The sequence below is a fragment of the Sander vitreus genome, chromosome 13 (genome assembly GCF_031162955.1).
Source record: "Sander vitreus isolate 19-12246 chromosome 13, sanVit1, whole genome shotgun sequence".
Lineage (NCBI taxonomy): Eukaryota > Metazoa > Chordata > Actinopteri > Perciformes > Percidae > Sander > Sander vitreus.
Genome location: NC_135867.1, coordinates 24661426 through 24680569, shown reverse-complemented (window position 1 = coordinate 24680569; position 19144 = coordinate 24661426). Strand labels below are relative to the sequence as shown.

The window sequence follows — 19144 nt, the reverse complement described above, 5'->3', positions numbered from 1 at the left end:
CCGAAAAGCATTGTTCTGCTATAGTCAGGCTTACATCACAACAAGTGATGGGTTATGTTCCAGTTCTAGCTGTTGTTGTTTGTAATGAGAAAGTAAAGTAATTTAGAAATGCAGTCCCAAACTCCAATTAAAAAATATTTTAGCATCAGTGTTTGTTTTATTAATATGTCCTTGGATGTGGTTCTACTTTTATGTAACTGTTTTACCCTTGTCTTTTAGCCTATGTGGAATATGTTTAATGGATGGGTGAAAGCCCAATGCAAATTTCCTACAATGTGGGACAATAAAGTAAATCGTGACAAAGGCACCAGAAGAACAATGTATGCTAAATCAGCTAATCCCAAATAGCAATGGCACAGTTACTAGTAATAGATATAGGCCTACTAGTAATTGGCTGTTCCTGGATGTGGCTTCCAATCGGGCTTTCGTCTTTCGCGGGAATTCCCCACGTGTGACTTCATGTGAAGGAGAACAGAACCGAATATGCTGAAGATGGAAGAGTCGTCTGAAATACAGGTCTGCAACCTCATACAATTTATACAACAAGGGGGAAATGCTTTTCTGTTACTATATTGTATTGATTACTTTGTGTAGGTAGGCTATACCATAAATAGAATTCGTCCTTTCTGAACGATAGGGAAATATTTTTATCATGGTTTTGATGACGCTAGGAAGAATTAACTTAATTCAACCGTAGGGGTATATTCCCGGCTACTGCTCTCAGAGGCGTCTTGTGTAATGAAACCAATCTATTTCCATGAAGTAATTATACGTATTTCCTCGACCAATAATTTATATGTGGTTTGTGTTTTACTAGGGGCAGAGTCGTGGGTAATTTATCTGTTGATGATTCTTGTCACCCCTTAAAAATAAACTAGTGGGTCATTCCGCTGAGAGGGGAAAGAGGTTCCTGTATCTTGCTATGACGCGCTCGCGCTGATGTTTGTGTGTGCTCACTGTGGCGAAGGAGAACCGAGGGGTCCACAGTACACAAAAGGAATAGCTGTCCGCAGACGCAACGTTAACGCTACTCTTCAAGATAACGGTGAGTTTCACAAAAGTGGTGTCTTGAAGGTGGCACCTTTATTTTGTTGGATACCTCGCTGTTTAACACAGCCAAATAACGGTCACGAATCAGCCAGACTAGAGTAACGTTACTCAGATGATGCCAGTGGGCTGCTAGCTTAACTTCTTGTTAGCAAGCATTTGTTTAACGGTATGTACATAGACACTCGGGTTACTTCAACTCCCTTGAGCCGAAATACCTTTCTACACACTTTAAGTCAATTAAACTGCCGACAAGAAGAAAAAATGCGTTATGGCCAAGGTTAACTGTATATGAATCCAACGAAATGAAAAGTTTAAGTGAAATCCGAGCCCTGTTATCGTTGTCATCTGGCTATTCTTCACTGTTGAGTGACAGACTGTTAACGCTAGTATTAATATAACGTATTATAGTGTTTTAACTTGCATTTCTTGGATTTGGAGCACTGAAAGCTTGTAAATAGGGATAATATAACCCCCAGAACAGTTAAAGAACTCTGTCAAATGTTGTTTCGCTGTGCTGCTTCTGGCTTAAAGGGCTTCATGTTCTTAAAAACCGCAGGCAACCAGAGCTCTCAATATGACTCAGAACTGTTATAACCCGCGCTCATTGACCTGTAGCATCCTTGAAATGATTATTGTGGCATGTCACAAGGCAGGGGTGAGAGCGTGTTTGGCTTTTGAAAACAGTTGCACTAAAAAATGTCTTTCTTTAAATTAATTAGTCTGTTTTTCTTTTCATTTTCATTTTGTGGCAAAGCTTTGTCCTTTATAGTTGTCATGGCCACTGGTGGAATTCATTTCCCCAAGGGAAGTCAACAACCTTGAAAACCTTTTTTATCAGCATTGATAAAGTAGGACAAGTTGCATTTTCTAGAGAAACATTAAACTTAACGTTACTATAGTCCCTAGTTTCTCAAATCCAATTAAAAGCATTCTAACGGTATAGGGTTGTATATTCTGATTAGTGGTTGACAAATGAGTGTTACAGATAGCACTACATTGTATCTTGCGGTATGATATTGCCACACTGACACTCATATTACTAAATGTTTTGTGGGGAAACCTACACCAGAGCAGATGTTTATCTTTCCTTTAGTCTTTAGTTGCTTCTGCTTTCTGACAGTTAAAGATTTTTGCCAGTTTATGGATGTTATACAGCTGACCAAATGTGTTTCCCACAGGTAGTTTTGGTTAATCTTGGGCTTTGGGTAGTTCACATACTGTAAAACCAGAATAGAGTTGCACACAGCAGTCATTTTTCTTTTCTCTACTCTCAATCTTTTGAAGTAAATCCTACTTTCCGTACATGCCACCTTTCATAAAACAAAGTCATCAATACTTGAACGGTCTTGAAATGTATGCTATTTTCCCATAGAGAAAACGTTGTTTTAAGATATGACTGCTAATGTTTGGATAGTTGTTTCTGTGCGTGGGTGTCATCAGATTGGGTTTAACACCATGGGATCAAATAGCATGTTGGCACAGTGATTAGTGAGAGACTGATCGTCCTGTTCATTCTGCTGTGTCAGCAGTTAGCTGTACCATTTCATCAGCTTGTCTGGTAATTTATCGATAACATATAGGACACTGCCTCTTTTACTGTATTCTGGAGCAGAAACAGTGTGTACCAAAATATATTCCCCCTCTGACACTACCGAAAATGCATTTTTAATAGGTTTATTTGAAAATGTTACCCAATTAACAAAAAAAGCTTGGTGGTTTGCAGTCTATTGGTGGTTTGCAGGTAGTTAGCCATGTGCCCTCTTTGGGGTGGCAGGGGCTCAGTCTGTAGGGCGTTGGGTTGGGAAGCGGAGGTTCAAGTCCCCATACGGACCTGGTAGCTGGGCACTGCCAAGGTGCTCTCGAACAAGGCACCGAACCCGCCTGTCCATCGACAGCCATTAGTGCATGTATAGGTATTGAGCATGTGTGTGTATTTCAGGCCTGTGTGTAATATGTATTCTAATAACAGAGTGAAAACATTGTAATTTCCCTTTGCGGTATTAATTATTATTATATTCACTGGCTGTTTTTTTCCCCAGAAGCACAATGGATGAAGAGGAGCAGTTTGTGAACATTGATCTGAATGATGACAATATCTGCAGTGTCTGCAAGCTAGAGACGGACACAGGGACCATGTCATTCTGCCATGTGTGCTTTGAACTCAGCATTGAAGGTAAGACACAGGATAAGGGGTGACTATTGCTTGTTTTGTTCATTAGAGTGAAGAGCAAACAAAGTGATGTTGAGGGCCTCTTCACATACAGCTCATATTGCTAATGTTTTAAAGCAACCCGCAGGTTACAGTATGCAGTGTAGCTTCTTACAGATTATTCTTTTATTTTTAACCACAGCATGACCTTTCCATACAGTATTTTTTATCTCCTGAACACCCACACTCAAAGATGTCCTTCTGATGGGATTAGGATTTAATATTCATCTCAATCTCCAGCAGTTTCACATAAAGCGTTTTTCCACTACATGGTACCTGCTCGACTCGCCTCGACTCTACTCGCCTTTTTAGGTTTTCCCTTATGATAAAAAGTCCCTGGTTCCTGCCGAAAGTCCTGGTTCCTTTTTTTAGTATCACCTCCGTCGAGGTTCCAAGCGAGCTGAGGTGATACCAAAAGGTGACGTGAAAACCTGCAGACTACTGATTGGTCTGAGAGAATCGTCACTAATCACTGCGTCATCATTGCTAGCGACAGACGGGGGTGTCCTGAACAAAACCGCCATTTTTAAATAGTTTAGCCAGCAGGGTTTTTTTTTTTGCTGCCTCCAGCTTCTTTTGAAACAAAATTTGTCTTCTGGCAAACAGCCACATGCCGAGAGTCAAAAACAACACACCTTCGACGTTGTGTGTGTGTGTGTGTGTGTGTGTGTGTGTGTGTGTGTGTCGCGTTAGGTCATGGCAGTTTCCTGCAGCGTCGTTATGACACTCCCCCAAAAGGATGCGGTACTAAATCTGCAATGGAAAAAGGAGGACGGGGCACCGCGGTCGAGCAGTGGGTAATTTGATGTGGATAGATCAGAGTCTCCAGCATTTGAATCACACAATAAATCAGTTTTGCAGAAACATCCAGATTCTTTTTGATCATCAGTTCACATGATAGCGAATATGCACTTGCCACAAGAGGTGCAATACAGCCCCAGAACCTTTCCGATTTGTTAATGTCTCATATGATTGCCCTCCACAAACACTTCTTTTATCTTCTCCAGCAACAACATATAGGATATTTGTAGGGGTAATAGGCCTGTAGGACCAAAGCCCTCTTTAAAGCAGGGCATTGTGGTTCTCCCGTTTGATGTGCCACTCTAACTCAAGAGCATGCGTTTGAAGTTTTTTCATCCCTTAATTAATGAGTGGCCTATTTGAAGAAGAATCTCATTTGGCACTCCTCTCATAGATCCACAAAGGCTCTTTTCTGCAAGAAGTGTGTGTGTGTGTGTGCATGATTGTGTACGACTGGTAAAACGCCGCAATATATCTGTCTAAGAGCTCCCAGAATGAGTATATAATTCTGTTGACAGCCTATGCATATGCATTATTTTGTTATGGTATAAGGGAACTGAGTATGAGGGGTATTGATTAATCACTCTGCTCTTTATGTGCTGTAAAAGAGTCTTCAGCCACAGTCTCATACAAGCGTTGTTAGAACAGTACTTAAAGTTGTGTTAGTAAGTGTTTGCAAGTTCATTAATCCCCATTCAGCAGAACAAATAATGTAAATAGGATGCAGCCTGGGTTTGCTAGCATGTACAGTACATACAGTAATGTCAAAAGCCTAATTATAACTGATATTATAAGACTTTCTAAAACAGCCTTAGTAGAGGAGTGATCAGTGTAATATGTAGCATGTTTCATTTGTTTACACATTTATCCCTGCTGTTGCATGTTTTAAAACTATATATTATAGTATATATATTTACTGTTTCAGCCAGGATGCTCTGTGCAGGTAGAAAAAAAGTCAGGTTCCCGGTTCCCTAAGCTTTACATTTTTCAGACAAAACAGAGGCACCCTAGGTACCAGTTGTGTCAGACAAGACTTCTCAAACTGCATCAATACCATTGTGTTCTTCTGGGGGTACAGGTTTTGATATGGCATGTATGTAACTATTAGTGTCTAGGGGAGAAGAGGGGGGGTTTGCAGACAAGCATGTGTTTCTGATGCAGCTCAGCATTTAATTGGTGGGAGGGGAGCTTGCCATCTGAATGTTGCTACTTTAGGCATGGCTCAGTGGAAACTAAGGCCAAGCCGTGTGCCCGCTGACTGCTCATGTAGACTTAATAGCCATAGTACTCATTCATCCTGTGCATCCTTCGTTAAAGGAGAAGAGAACAAAAGTCTACACAACGGTGTACAAAACATATGAAGGGGAGAAGATGGTCTTTATCTCCCACACAAACACACCTTCCTAATGCCTGCCTGTTCTTAACCACATCATGCTATCTCAAGGGTGAATTGCTTCTCCTGAATATTCATTGCCTTCTTGCTATATGCTTGTTTTGAATATTTAATAGAAATCTTGTTTTTTAGTTAGAATATACCAAGAGCTGTGAACTGTTATCAAGTCCATTTATTGCAGTAGTTTGGAAAATGTCATCTCCCTAAAGAACATCTACAATACTCTTTTTCTTTATTAATTGGTGTACAAAAGGCAGTACTTCTAGATACTTTAAATAATACTTAGATTAATCATACTTGTTGACTATTTGGTAAAAAAAAATTTGTTCCGGGTGTAAATGTATAAATATAGTACAGTACTGCTTTTCTGCCAAGTGGTGCTGAAGATGAGCCAACGTGATTGTCAAAATATGTCTGTTTAATGTAATCAGTATTGTTTGTAAAGAGAAACAAACGGTTCATGCGGGACATGCAATGAACTGGATTTCTCGAAGTGAACCAGGTAGGTAGTATTTGTTTTCACCCATTATTATAAGGAAAACCCACCCAAGCATATTTGATGCATTGCTGTTTTTATTAAAATCACATCAGATTCTGAATGTCCTTGTGAAAGGGGTACTCCAGTGATTTAGTATTGCACTTCCATAAATCAGTGGGATTTACAAGATACAGATTAACAAAGGAATGGTGACAATTGGAGCAGCAGAAGCAGAAATATCTTGTTTTTTAATCCCTGGGATCGAATGACATCATCAGGATTATTTTTTTCCAAACCTTCTCCTTCCAGAGTCACAAAACAACTGGTTTCACAGGTTGAGTAGCACCCTCAGTGGAGGGCCCCTGTTTTTTTGTTATTTTTAAAATAACTCTAAACGCATTGTTGTTGGTGCTGTGATGCTCACCAACCACTGGCCACTGCAACGGTGTAGCTTTGTCACGGGAGAGAGCAGGCCCAGTATGAGTTAATTGCTTAATCTTAAATATTCATTTCCACCCACATCCTCCCTCCGCTCTGCTTGGAGGCTTGCACGACATGGGGTTGTTCAGACATGTCTGTTTAAACGCTAGACACACAGTTTTCACAGTTAAAATGTACTTACTCAGTACTGTTCATCAACTTAAACACAAACAAGATCCACCAATAATCAAATAATTTGTCATCTTCAGATTTCAATAGATTATATACAGTCGTGAACAAATTAGGACACCCATGCTAAAGACTAAAAAGAGGAATAAAAAAATCATCTTTTGGAAATTGCTCTTAATGCCTTACTTAAAAAAAATGAGGAAAAATCCAATCTTTAAGGACACCAATTTTCTTTGTGAATGAATAATGTATCGTAAATACATAAATGTTTTTCCTTAAATTACAGGGGGCATAAGTAAGTACACCCCTATGTTAAATTCCCATAGAGGCAGGCAGATTTCTATTTTTAAAGGCCAGTTATTTCATGGATCCAGGATACTATGATCCTGATAAAGTTCCCTTGGCCTTTGGAATTAAAATAGCCCCCCCACATCATCACATCCCCTTCACCATACCTAGAGATTTTCATGGGGTACTTTCCATAAAATCATCTCTCAATGCAAATCAAACCAGCTGTTAGGCTAACTGAAATAAAACCATGCCAATCTCTAGATGGCATGTGATGATGTGGGGCTATTTTAATTCCAAAGGCCAAGGGAACTTTATCAGGATGCATAGTATCCTGGATCCATGAAATAACTGGCCTTTAAAAATAGAAATCTGCCTGCCTCTATGGGAATTTAACATAGGGGTGTACTGACTTATGCCCCCTGTATTTTAAGGAAGAACATTTATTTATTTACGATACATTATTCATTCACAAAGAAAATTGGTGTCCTTAAAGATTGGATTTTTCCTCATTTTGTTAATTAAGGCATTAAGATCAATTTCCTAAAGATTATTTTTTTATTCCTCTTTTTAGTCAACTTTAGCATGGGTGTCCTAATTTGTTCACATGACTGAATGCTATGTATGGGCTTGGAGCCAGGTGCTTGTGTTGACAGGGTGCAGAGTTGTTTATCAGCAAGGCTTCAGCCCACAGTATCACCAGGTGCAGATTGCAGAAGTATGTGAAGGCTGTTTGTGGCAAAAGCATGAGCACAGTTCGACGCAGGATGAATGTTCAGGAAGTGCGGTCTTTGTTGTAGCTCCAAGTGGTTGTTTCCTAAGGAAACTGCTTTGGCCTGTGTGTGCTGTTTCAATCAAAAAAATACTGAATAGAAATTGTGTCTATTTATATATTGCTCAACCTCTGCCTGACAGGGCATTTCTTCTTTCAGACCTTTCTTTTCTTTTTGCTTACTGCACCATCTGAGCTGTGGACTACACAGCCTTGAGTGTCAACACGGTACAACAGAAAACAAGAGAGCTAGTGCAGAGGCCATACCAAGAGCCAGTTCAGCCACTCTCCAATCATTGGTATTCTTCTTCACATGAGTAGGTACATGTGCAAAAGTCATTATAAAGAAATAGTGGGGCCCCTAAAATTAAATTAGCCTATTATCTATTTTTATTAGACGGCTTGGTTAAATACTTGATTCTTATTGGTCAATCACAGCATTCTGCGTCTGTTATTTCTCATACCACTGATCAGCAGATCACAAAGGGAGAGAGAGGGGGGAGGAAACTGGGCTCGCTAACACCGCTGATGGCATCAGTGCAAACGGAGCATTAGTTAGCTCCATGTTTAGCTCACTCACCTGGGCCACCTGGCTTCCAGTTGGTCCCTGCCTGCTGTTCTGGATATTGATAATTGTCAATAAAGATTCATTTGAAAGCTGCAAGGCATGTAAAAGTTTATTTGCTCAAAGAAGACGTATGTTTCATAGCAGAGGTCTGTTACCACTAAAGTTCACAATGCTAACAAGCTCTCTCTCTTCTAAGTTTTTAAACCATCAAAAATGGCCAAATTAATGACCGTATCACATATTCATCAGACTTTACTGTTTGAATCTGATTGCTCAGTGCAGCATATTTCAAACCAGGCAGGGCTTTTTGAACCGGCCTTATTGGATGTGACAAGCTGTGCTATGTAAACACCTGAGGGATTTGACACTAGTATTGTAACCTCCAGCCTCTCACACAGTCTTTTGGTCTTCTCTGGCTCCTTGTCAGACAAGATGTCTGCTGAGCTGCCAGGTTCAAGCCCAGCACCTTTAATCCTTTATCTGCTCACATAATACAGGCTGATTTTTTGCTGAGACCCGGTAGCATTACCAGCTGGGTTTGGAGTGAGAAAAACAGAAAATTCCAACAGGCAGAGGCTGAATAATGCAGCTGGTGCTGATTCTGGTTGCTGCTCTACAGGGGCTATTGTAGCTCATACATTGTTGGTGAACTCTTCACCCTGGGATGTACAGAGGACTAATTATGTTGCTGCCTGTGGTAGCTGTATGTTTGAGCACAGTTGGGGTCCAGAGATTTGCTGAACCTACTGCATGGTCCCGGTTATGTACATACTGCTTTCCGTGTGAATCTATCATTGGTTTGAATAAATAGCCCCATTTTCAAAGTGTATTCCCTTCATTAGCCTCACAAGTATGTTAATTGTCTCATGGGGTTGATATTTTTTATTGTTTATATGTGTTCTGTGTCTAAAATAATTAGCTCGTTCACCATAGGTTTGTGAAGCTCTAAACTAAGGCCGGGTTCACATAGCTTCGGGCTCTTCGGCGAAAATTCCTGTCCTGCCATTCTAAATGTAGGCGTAGTGCGGGGGGTTGTGGGGTTAGTGCATTGAGGCCGCGCCGGTGGGGGCTGCAGGATGTGCCGAAAAAACAAAATTTAGATAGAATCTACTTTTGGTAAAATGCAACCCGACGTCATGCTGCGGTGGCCAATTATGTAACCAGCAATCAGACGTGTTGGTCCGTTTTGAGGCAGTGCGCAACCCGTACAGTAAATAGTAATCATCCCTGCCAGAAGAAAGTCTTAAAAAAAAAATCACAAGCGCTTAACTGCTCAGGAGTTTGTGCAACAGCTAATTGTTTCCTGCAAAAAGCTCCAGCACAAAGCACAGTCCCTCCATCTCTTTTCTTTTTCTCTTTTTCCATGAAATGAAGCTGCCTTCAAGTGCGGTCAGAAAACAATAATTGTGAAATAAAGTTTACCTTTCTTCAATAAGACAACAGGACGTCACACCAATGGGCCATTTAAGTGACACTCCCACACCGCTTCACAACCCTGCGGCAAATCGCCGGAGCGCCTTAGGCTATATCAATGCAGCCTTACTCATTCACATCATCTAAACCACTGAATGTGATAGCAGAGCAACTACTTCTATAAAGACAATTATTTTCTGCCACCTTGGAGTGATGTACATTGAGGATGTGAATGTCAGACAGCATCCACCGCAAAGGTAGCCATGTACCATCTCTGTTACACTATCAGTTTACCAAAGGTTGACTGTATCTAGTCTACCCTGCAGAACACAAGCAGAGGACAAGGTAGCCTTAACGTATAAGCAAGCTCTTGTTTGTGGTTTAATGTGCGTCTGACTGAAATCAGTTTCATTGAACTGGCTTGTTGGTAGTAACAGCAGTGTTAAGATGCATTTTGCAGTAACCTGTGACTTGTAATACAGGGTTCTTCTATTTGCCAATGTCTATGTTAATAGAGCCTTTGCATAATTGTAACAGTCTGGACCTTGTATACAAGGTTTCCTACATTGTTTGCTATCATGACTAACAATTATGCCTTGATAACTCAAATGTATGATTTGACTTTAAAAAGGGAAATAGTTTACATTGCTCTTCCTTAAAGAATAAGTGTCACTGACACTTACTACTACTGTACACAGTTATACACCACATCTGAAGGTAGCTGCCAGTTGGGCTTTTACAAGTACAGAATATTACTTTTTTTCAAAGTTAATAAAACATACATTTGTTAGTATTTGAACACTGTATGCAGTGGCACTCATACGTTTATGAACCCATACTAAAGACTAAAAAGAGGAATAAAAAAAAAAAAAATCATCTTTTGGAAATTGATCTTAATGCCTTAATTAAAAAAATGAGAAAAAAATCCAATCTTTCTATCGTAAATAAATAAATGTTCTTCCTTAAAATACAGGGGGCATAAGTCAGTACACCCCTATGTTAAATTCCCATAGAGGCAGGCAGATGTTTATTTTTAAAGGCCAGTTATTTCATGGATCCAGGATACTATGATCCTGATACAGTTCCCTTGGCCTTTGGAATTAAAATAGCCCCCCCCCACATCATCACATCCCCTTCACCATAGACCACTAGAGATTGGCATGGGGTACTTTCCATAAAATCATCTCTCAATGCAAATCAAACCAGCTATTAGGCTAACTGAAATAAAACCATGCCATGGGTTCATAAACTTATGAGTGCCACTGTAAATCATGTTTGTTTCCATTCATAAGTGGCTGGAATTATTTACTTATTCCATAAAAGATGATTTCCATTGTAAAAGTATTAATTATGTTATGACAGGATTAGCCTGATTTATGATAATTACATTTTTAGATCAATTATATGTTGTTATGCTAAGTCTGTCATATAATGGTTAACTTTTGTTATCATTTTTTATGGGGAATCTCCTTTTCTAATAATTTATTAATAGCCTGTGGATTATTATGCTGTTGCAGTGTTTCCTCTATGTTGATTTGACCGTGGCGGCCCCCTACGGCAACATTTCTGCCCCCCACGGTATCAGAAATAGGGCTGCATTGTTAGAGTGCATGTCGGAGAATAGCGCGGATACACGAGGATAACTAGCCATTTGAGACTGTGTGTGTAAATCCTTGAGAAATGTAACTTATGTTGTCAGTGCATTTAAGCCTGGTCTTGCATTGTTTATATTCTTGACCTGCGAGCTAAATTTCACGTGGCTGTTGATTCGATAGCGATTGATCAACGCCCTCGCCCACGTTTGTATTTTAGGTGCATTATTTATATTATATTTATATTATTATTTATATATGGGTGCGGACCTGCCCCCACTGCTAAAACAAATCCTAAAGGAAACACTGTGTTGAGTTGGAAGAGTTTCTTTGGTTACTTTACAATTATTAGTATTATCCAACCTAACAGGCATCTTTCTACCTCTGAGTTTTAGTGCTGCTCCACCAGTTTCTAAACTTTTCCATACCAAAATTCTTACATTTCCTTTGAAATGAGATTTTTATATTTTTTTGTTTTCAGTTCACCTGGAATATAGCATAACCCTTAATTTGCAGATAAAACATAGTCAAAGATGCTCCCTGTTAAATCCCTGACTTAAGACGTAAGCATACTTATAACATTGTTTTCTTTTCATATCAGGAGTTTGATTTCTGATTTGATCAAGGCTCTGGCTCTTGTGATTTAAGTGGTGTATAATTATAATTATGTACATATGCTCTCTGAAACAACTGAAAACAATGAATAACACCAGGGTGTTTATATTTTAAGTCAAACCTAAGCATGCGTCTGTCATTTAGTGAAACGAGAGACAAAGCACAGACTTGACTCATTGGTCGCCAGTGTTGTTGTGCTTAATGTCTCTAGCTGTCACAGCTGAACAATGTGGATTCATCTCCTGTGTGTGTGTGTGTGTGTGTGTGTGTGTGTGTGTGTGTGTGTGTGTGTGTGTGTGTGTGTGTGTGTGTGTGTGTGTGTGTGTGTGTGTGTGTGTGTGTGTGTGTGTGCTGCCATGAAAGACCCTAGTGCTAAGCTGCTTAGCTGGAGTGAGGTCTTTGGCTGGTAGTGCACTGGCCTGGTTGTGGGCCAATGATTTTTCTGCTAGGCAAGTGGTAGTCAGTGTATTGTTATGGTAGTCTAAGGACTGAGACATAGATTATAACATGGCTGTTTCTCTTTGATAGCCAGAAAGCTCCTGCAGCTATTAGTAAAGCATCTGGAGGTTTATTGGCCAATCAACAGGTATATCTTCTCACACATGATGCCTTATAGTTCCCTTACAAGACTAATCTCTTGTAAAGATGTTTTTCAAGGCACTCAGGTCTGACCACAGATATGCAAAAGCTAAGAATAGACCTCTGTGTACACAGTTGTGTAATGGTCTAAAACCTTCCTATGTTCTGAGGCATATAAGATAAACCTACTGACCCACGTTAGGTATGGACTATTTGCTTTGATCCTGCAGGCATACAGCAACTTTTCAAAAGACATGTAGGGAAATGACATGGGACAGAAATATCACAAGACATTTGTCTTTACAACAAATTTGTACTTAAAGGAGGTTTTACATGTTTAATAAAGGCCCTGCAGACCACACTAAACATGAGGGCTCTGTGTAGTAATGTCCTTGTGCTAATGTTCCTGTGCTCATACGTCTGCTGGTGAAGCGCTGAGAGATGCATGCCAGCTAAACTTGCCCAAGTGAGCTCTTAAATCTATGGACAACAGTGATTAATCTCCTCACCCCAGGCTCCAACACAGACGTCTGTGTGCTGAGAAATGCAGGCTGTGAAAAGAAGGCCATCACTATCTCTTGCGCACACAGTTTTCACTTTCGTTCTCTTTCACCTTCAGCCTCCCTTTGTTTATCTAGATCTGGCCCATTTTACTCAGAGGTTAGTTCCTCTGTGCATGCTAAAATGGTTCCAATGTGACCTGTTTCTGACCAGATCCAGTAAGCACTTGTTCTTCCTGTAGAGGTACTTTCAAGGGATGTAGTCTTATATAAAACATCAGCCCACGTACTGAAGTTCTTATCCTGCTTCCTTTTAGACCAGAAAGGTCTGGGACCCAGGTTAAAACTGGCTCATATATAAATACTTAGGTCTTTTATATGTTTTCACACAAACAATTATTTTCATATAACAATAAGAAAATAATTTGCATCTTTCTTGTTGTTTGACAAGTACAGGTATATTAAAAAACTGATCATTTCATTTGAATGAAATGCTGCTTCATGTGGACAGAGACACTCGGTGCACCTTCCTTTCTTCCGTTGCCTAGTAAAAATGTTCAAAATATGCTTTATGTGTTTGCATTGAGACTGTGTTAATCTGTTATCCCTGCTATCTCAACGCTCTCCTGGCTAATCCACTGCACACTAAGCAGCTTTCACAGAGAGATTGCGATAGGTCAATCTGCTAGTTTAGCTTGCTTTCATACTGGTTTACTTTTGCTGTGGCAATAGGTCAGTACTGTTGTTGTTCACTTGTTGAGATCACTGCTTTATTTCTTGTCAACTATTTTATAATCAATCTTTTTATGGATAAAGGACCCTGCATCTTGGAGTTCACTGTAACACTCATAACATTGCCAAACGGTTTGTGTGGCTGTAGCCTTCAGTTGTATTGTACCTATTGGCTCATTGCTTTCTTTCTGTATGAATGCAGGTGTCTCCTCTGCTACCTTGTTGCACTCAAAGTCCTTGCGCGGCCACAGAGACTGCTTTGAGAAATGCCACCTCATCGCCAACCAGAAGCTGTCACGTTCCAAAGTCTCCCAAAGTGCCTACGAGGGCATGAAGCTGGCCTTCAGCCAGAAATTGAACCGCATCATCCAGTATGCCCAGAACAAAGACTCTGTCTCCTCCAACGGCCCCAGCAGACGAGGGGCCAAGCTTCTTTGTTACAGCCAGCAGAGTGACCGCAAGCTGCTGCCCCAGTCGGATGCCCAGGTGCCCCGCTACACGCCCTGCTGGGACAGGGGCAAGGCAACAGGGCTGCCTGATTACACCATGAGGATGTTGGAGTGCCACACAGTGGAAGAGCTGGGGCTGCTGCAGGAGTCACAATCCGATAGCTGGAAAGGTCTACACAGCAGGAACCAATTGTCAGGAGGAGGTCAGAGACAGCACAGGCACCTGGGCCACAGCAGAGAGGAATGTGAGCACATTTAAGTAGTAACTTCAGTTTTATCTGTGTGTAATTGAAGCAGCAGTGGAAGGTTTGATTTTTTTTAGTTTTTCTTCTTTTGAAGGAAGAATAGTGTCGACAGTATGTCTACAGAAATGTGTTCTCTGTGCCTTTCTTCTCTCTGACTCTCTTCTCTTAACTTAAATGTTCAGTGTGATTTCTAAAGCCTCTGAACATGTATTAGTTCAAAAGCAGCAGACAAATCCGTAAGACAGGAATAGAAAATTGATTCTTTTTTTATCTGAATGTATTTTATTGAGCCAAAGATTATTGTACAGACAGTACCATAGTCAAATCAGTGCTCATTTTTGTAGAAAAGTGGAAGTATATATAAAACATTTGGTACAAAATACATAATTTAAACAAACGGAGCAAAAAGAAACATAAAATAAACACAAGAGACCTTCATTTCCCCATACCCTTCCCATTCCTCAACCTACTAGTCTTACTCATCCAACTCACTAAAGAGATACAACATATGTATTCTACAACTTTCACTGTGACAGGTATGGCACAAAGAGCTGCCAAGCTAGTTTGTCCTTCAATAGAAAATACATTCTTACTAGGTCTGTCTCTTTGCTGAGACGATCACTCCAGAGTTAATTTTCCTATAACCTCGAGATAAAGTATGCCCTTGGCTTTCTCAAGTCTTGTCACTACTAAAGCTGCTTGTGACTTCAGACTGCAGAAATGTGAGAGAGTCTTCCACTGGTCCCTATTTAAAATGCTGTGCTTTTAAATTAAGGTATTTTACATGTATACAGTTTGCACATATTTGTTTGCATATCTTATATATCTTGCGCTTAGATATTCCTGTATACAGTATGCCGGTATTGGCTATTAACTTTAAACGTAATTTTTAATAATCACTCTCAGCAGTCATTGCCAAGCTGCCGAGCTACAGATGCAGAAAAAAATTACTTTACAATCACGGCAGCGTCGCACAAAATAAGTCAAAATACAGGTTATTAATGACAGCAGCTGTGCTGTGAGATCAGCTATATTGACCTTTTAAAATGACGGATGGCGAGAAGGTCATCACTCATTTAACAACTTTTATTATAAATGTGTCTGAAGACATATCCAGTGACTGAGCTCAGTCAGATGCATGTAGTCCTTACACTGTCTAATCAAAACGGTTTGTTTTTCTTTTAGTGACTAAAATGAGTGTGGACGAACTCCATCAGCTGAACTCCCAGCTACTGATGCAGATTCAAAGTATGTGTTTTTTTTTCTGGCATTCTGTTTTAAGTTGTGCAATACAGCAGATTGAAGGGAAAACAACCCTTGGCATAAAGTTCAAGCATTTTAATCATCAAAATTTTCTTTTTGTCTTTTTTTGTCATCTTATCTGCAATGATTATCTGTAATAAATCCCCATATTAGATTATTGTTGCCCTCTGGAAAATAGCTGTATTAGTAGAAAGTGTTATGACTTGCAGCATACACAGACTCAATAAAGCAGGGGCTAATATAGACTGGAAGGCTTCTAGAGTCAACACATTATCTCCTTCCATGTGACCAGCTGTGTTGAATGGGGCCCTTTGTTGTGTTTGCTCAGGCATTCCCTGACTGTCTGTCCACTCCAGTCTTTATCAGTTAGACCTATTGTTTGCTACACACAGTAACACACGTCTCTTCTCAAGCAAGTTTAAATTTGACCTCCGTATGGTCAAGTACCCACTAGACCATGGCGAGGCAAATGTAGCAGTGTCATAGAGAGTTCTGTTGTTAGTGATTAAATGAGCCAGGTTGTCTCTCTGGCCAATGTCAAGAGCGAAATGACATGAGCTGATGTGAGATGTCCTCCGATGAAGTGAAGTTTAGTGGGTGGCCTACACAGTCAGCAGTCAGTTCCACATATTTTCATGACTGTACTCAAAACAGATGGGGAGGTTATTGCTCCTATATTATTTAGGAGCAATGCCCAAGATTTGTATGATGTAAAGAATTATTTTCTATTAAAAATGTTTCCATGTCCATAAACCTGTTTTAAATTAGTGTTCCTCAGCTGACACACTGACATCCTTGACTGAAGGTCATTTTTTGGTCATGTTGTCTTTGCTCTCTGCTCCTTCAGTAATCAGTATTACTTAACTTTCTTTGTCTCACTTGTTTGCCACGGATTCCCATTTTTTGCATCGCTCTCTCTCTCTCTCTCTCTCTCTCTCTCTCTCTCTCTCTCTCTCTCTCTCTCTCCACAGAGGTCTTCGAGGAGCTGACTGGGGCAGTGCAGGAAAAAGACTCGTTGGCATCGGAGCTGCACGTGCGTCACATCGCCATCGAGCAGCTCTTTAAGAACTGTGCCAAACTGCCCTGGCTGCACATTAGCAGGGCTGGGGTCAAGGCCAGCAGCAGCAGCAGCAGCAGCAGCAGCGGCCCTGTGGAGTGAGGTGGAGCTTCTGTTCTGTCTCTGCAGCTGTCCAGGAAGCTAGACAAACACTTCAAAGAGCCTTTATGTATATTGAGTGACTTTTACGACACTAATGTGACGTTGAGTTCTTAGATCTGCTTTAGAGCAGCATTTAGGGCTGGGTTGACATGGCCTCTGTTCTCGTGGTTGCAGTGATGATGCAAGGATTAATGGTGGTTTGCAGTACAAAACTGATTGCTGGTCTGGCATGCGGCCTGAATCCCACCCATCTCATGTAGCCAGGATGCATGTTAATACCAAGTGGAATGGGGCTCAGAGTTTCCTGGCCCCGGTACACGGTGAGGACGTGTTCATATTGGGCATGATCCATATAGAACATCTCTTAAGATTTACCTTAATATAGACTGAACAACACTTTGATGGCATACTTTTACAGAAATGGTTGCGGTTTTTGTTTTATTTTGTTTAGTTTGCTGTTGAACATTTCTGTTTCAGTTGTTTTCATTTTCTGTAGATACATTTTGAAGTTTTTTTTTTTTTTTTTTACCTTCCCATGTCAGACGTGGATATTCAAATATTGGTTTTAGCACTGCTTAATACTCCTCTGTATGTCATCTGATGGTTCTCTGTAGAAAGTGGTGAAGTACAGTATTTTATAACCTGGCTTAGTGCAGAATACTTGATGCAGATTAGCTGGATGATGTCTGTCGTATTTATAGCACCAGCCACTGCCAGCAGTAGTGTCTAGTTACTGCTTTAGATTACTGCTTTAATGTAAAGCATGAATGAGGTTTTAGCTTTTTCTTGCAGCTGCACACTGGCAATATAATGGTATGAAACACCCGTTTTTGACTTGCCTTCAAAGTGCCCTAATATGACTTGATAGTTTATGAAAACTGTGGTGATCAGACCAATTCAACAGTAAAAAAAGGACAAAAAGTGCAAGACAACACCCTTAAGTACCCTATAGCATCTCTGCAACAAAGACCAATCAAAGTGTGAACGTTAAAAACAGGCTATACTAGCTTTGCAGGGTTTCATTTGTGTGGGTGATAACTATTTTGGAAGTGTCCATAAACCAATACTTTGTAACAGCTGGTTGGCAAGCAGCAAGTGGAAATATCAGTTAATATACCTGTGGCTTAAAGTGATAGGTATTTTGTTTTTAGTTCAACTTTTGGATTTCTAGTTACTATTATTGCTGGTGAGATTTACTTGATTTTTAGCACAGAGCTGTCTGTTATATAGCTGTAAAGCACAAGTCGTAGGTATGGCTATACACTGAATGAGGGCTATCGGAAGAAGAAAGGTTTAACTATTGGGGGAAAAAAAGAATCCAGCTGCCAAACCAAAGTCAGTATTTGTTCTGTATCACATGTGAAGTAAAAGCATTTGACTATTTTCCATTAGCAGAGGAAGATGCAATACCAAACTGATTTAAAATCTATGTTGCTTTTGTGGTTTACTCTTATGTTTGGTTCAGTGTGTGTAATAATGAACCATAGATTTTTTTTCTCTAACGGTGTTGATGTGGAAATGAATTGTTTTCAAGGACACACAGCGTATGTTATATGATTTGTTTTATTTACAGTTTTCCTTTTTCTTTAATGTGCAGTGTTAACTCTCCTGTACTGATGTGTGAGAGCTAAGTTGATGTTACAGCAATACAAACAGGATAGTTAGATTAACTGTGCCTCTGGAGGTCCCTGACTATTGAACAAAAGGAGACATAGGGGATGGTATTAACAGTCATGTTCAGGAACCCTATGCAAGAAAGAAACAAATAAATCCGAAGCCTTATTAAATAGGAAATATCTAAAAGAATATTGGTTATCTGAGTTTTCCTCAGAGGAGTCTGAGTTACTCGAGTATAATAAAGCTGGGGAAAGACAAGGTTATATTCAGATTAATGTTTAAAAAAACTCAGAATTGTCACCATCTCTTTTGCTCTCTTTGTAAGAGATTCAATGAATTCGACCCCTTTTAGGGTTTCAAGTTAAAGGTTTTAGCTCCATTTTAAGCTCATGTCTTGATTTCTTTGGATAACCGTATGCTTGTGCTTGAGTGTATTCAGGTTACTGGTCCTTAATGTAAGTCACTCAATCTTCAGTTGTATGTTTTTTTATTTATGTTTTAATTATGAATGCTGTGTCTTTTTGTATACTGTGGAAACATGCCTGGGCCTATGCCTCTGCACAGCAGAAAATCCAGACTGCCTGCCTGGATTTGGTTGGCTCATGATCTTTTACTGGAGATGTAAGCATACCTGTTACACTTCCCTTGCTCTTCCTTCATTTGTTTTCTAATGTTGAGCAAGGCTGCATTTGTGTTGTGTGATGAGTATTTATTGTGTGTGTTCATGGACCTTACACATGCTGTGTGATTTGTGCTTAAGTGACACTTTGTATCTTTTTGTAAAATATTTCAATAAAATTATTTTTACTACA

The 19144-nt window shown here is 40.0% G+C and overlaps 1 protein-coding gene across 2 annotated transcripts; it reads left to right on the top strand.

Moving 5' to 3' along the window:
- The first annotated feature begins 472 nt into the window (after positions 1-472).
- Positions 473-19144, top strand: c13h21orf91 (chromosome 13 C21orf91 homolog). Of its 2 annotated transcripts, none has more exons than XM_078265732.1 (6): positions 473-516; positions 879-1045; positions 3093-3223; positions 13802-14293; positions 15479-15541; positions 16528-19144. In XM_078265732.1, exons 3-6 carry the CDS (start codon positions 3097-3099, stop codon positions 16713-16715), a joined length of 870 nt encoding a protein of 289 aa, XP_078121858.1. In that variant the 5' UTR covers positions 473-516; positions 879-1045; positions 3093-3096; the 3' UTR covers positions 16716-19144. The 2 variants fall into 2 exon arrangements, with proteins under 2 accessions (XP_078121858.1, XP_078121857.1); XM_078265731.1 differs by having other exon boundaries at positions 476-516; positions 3090-3223.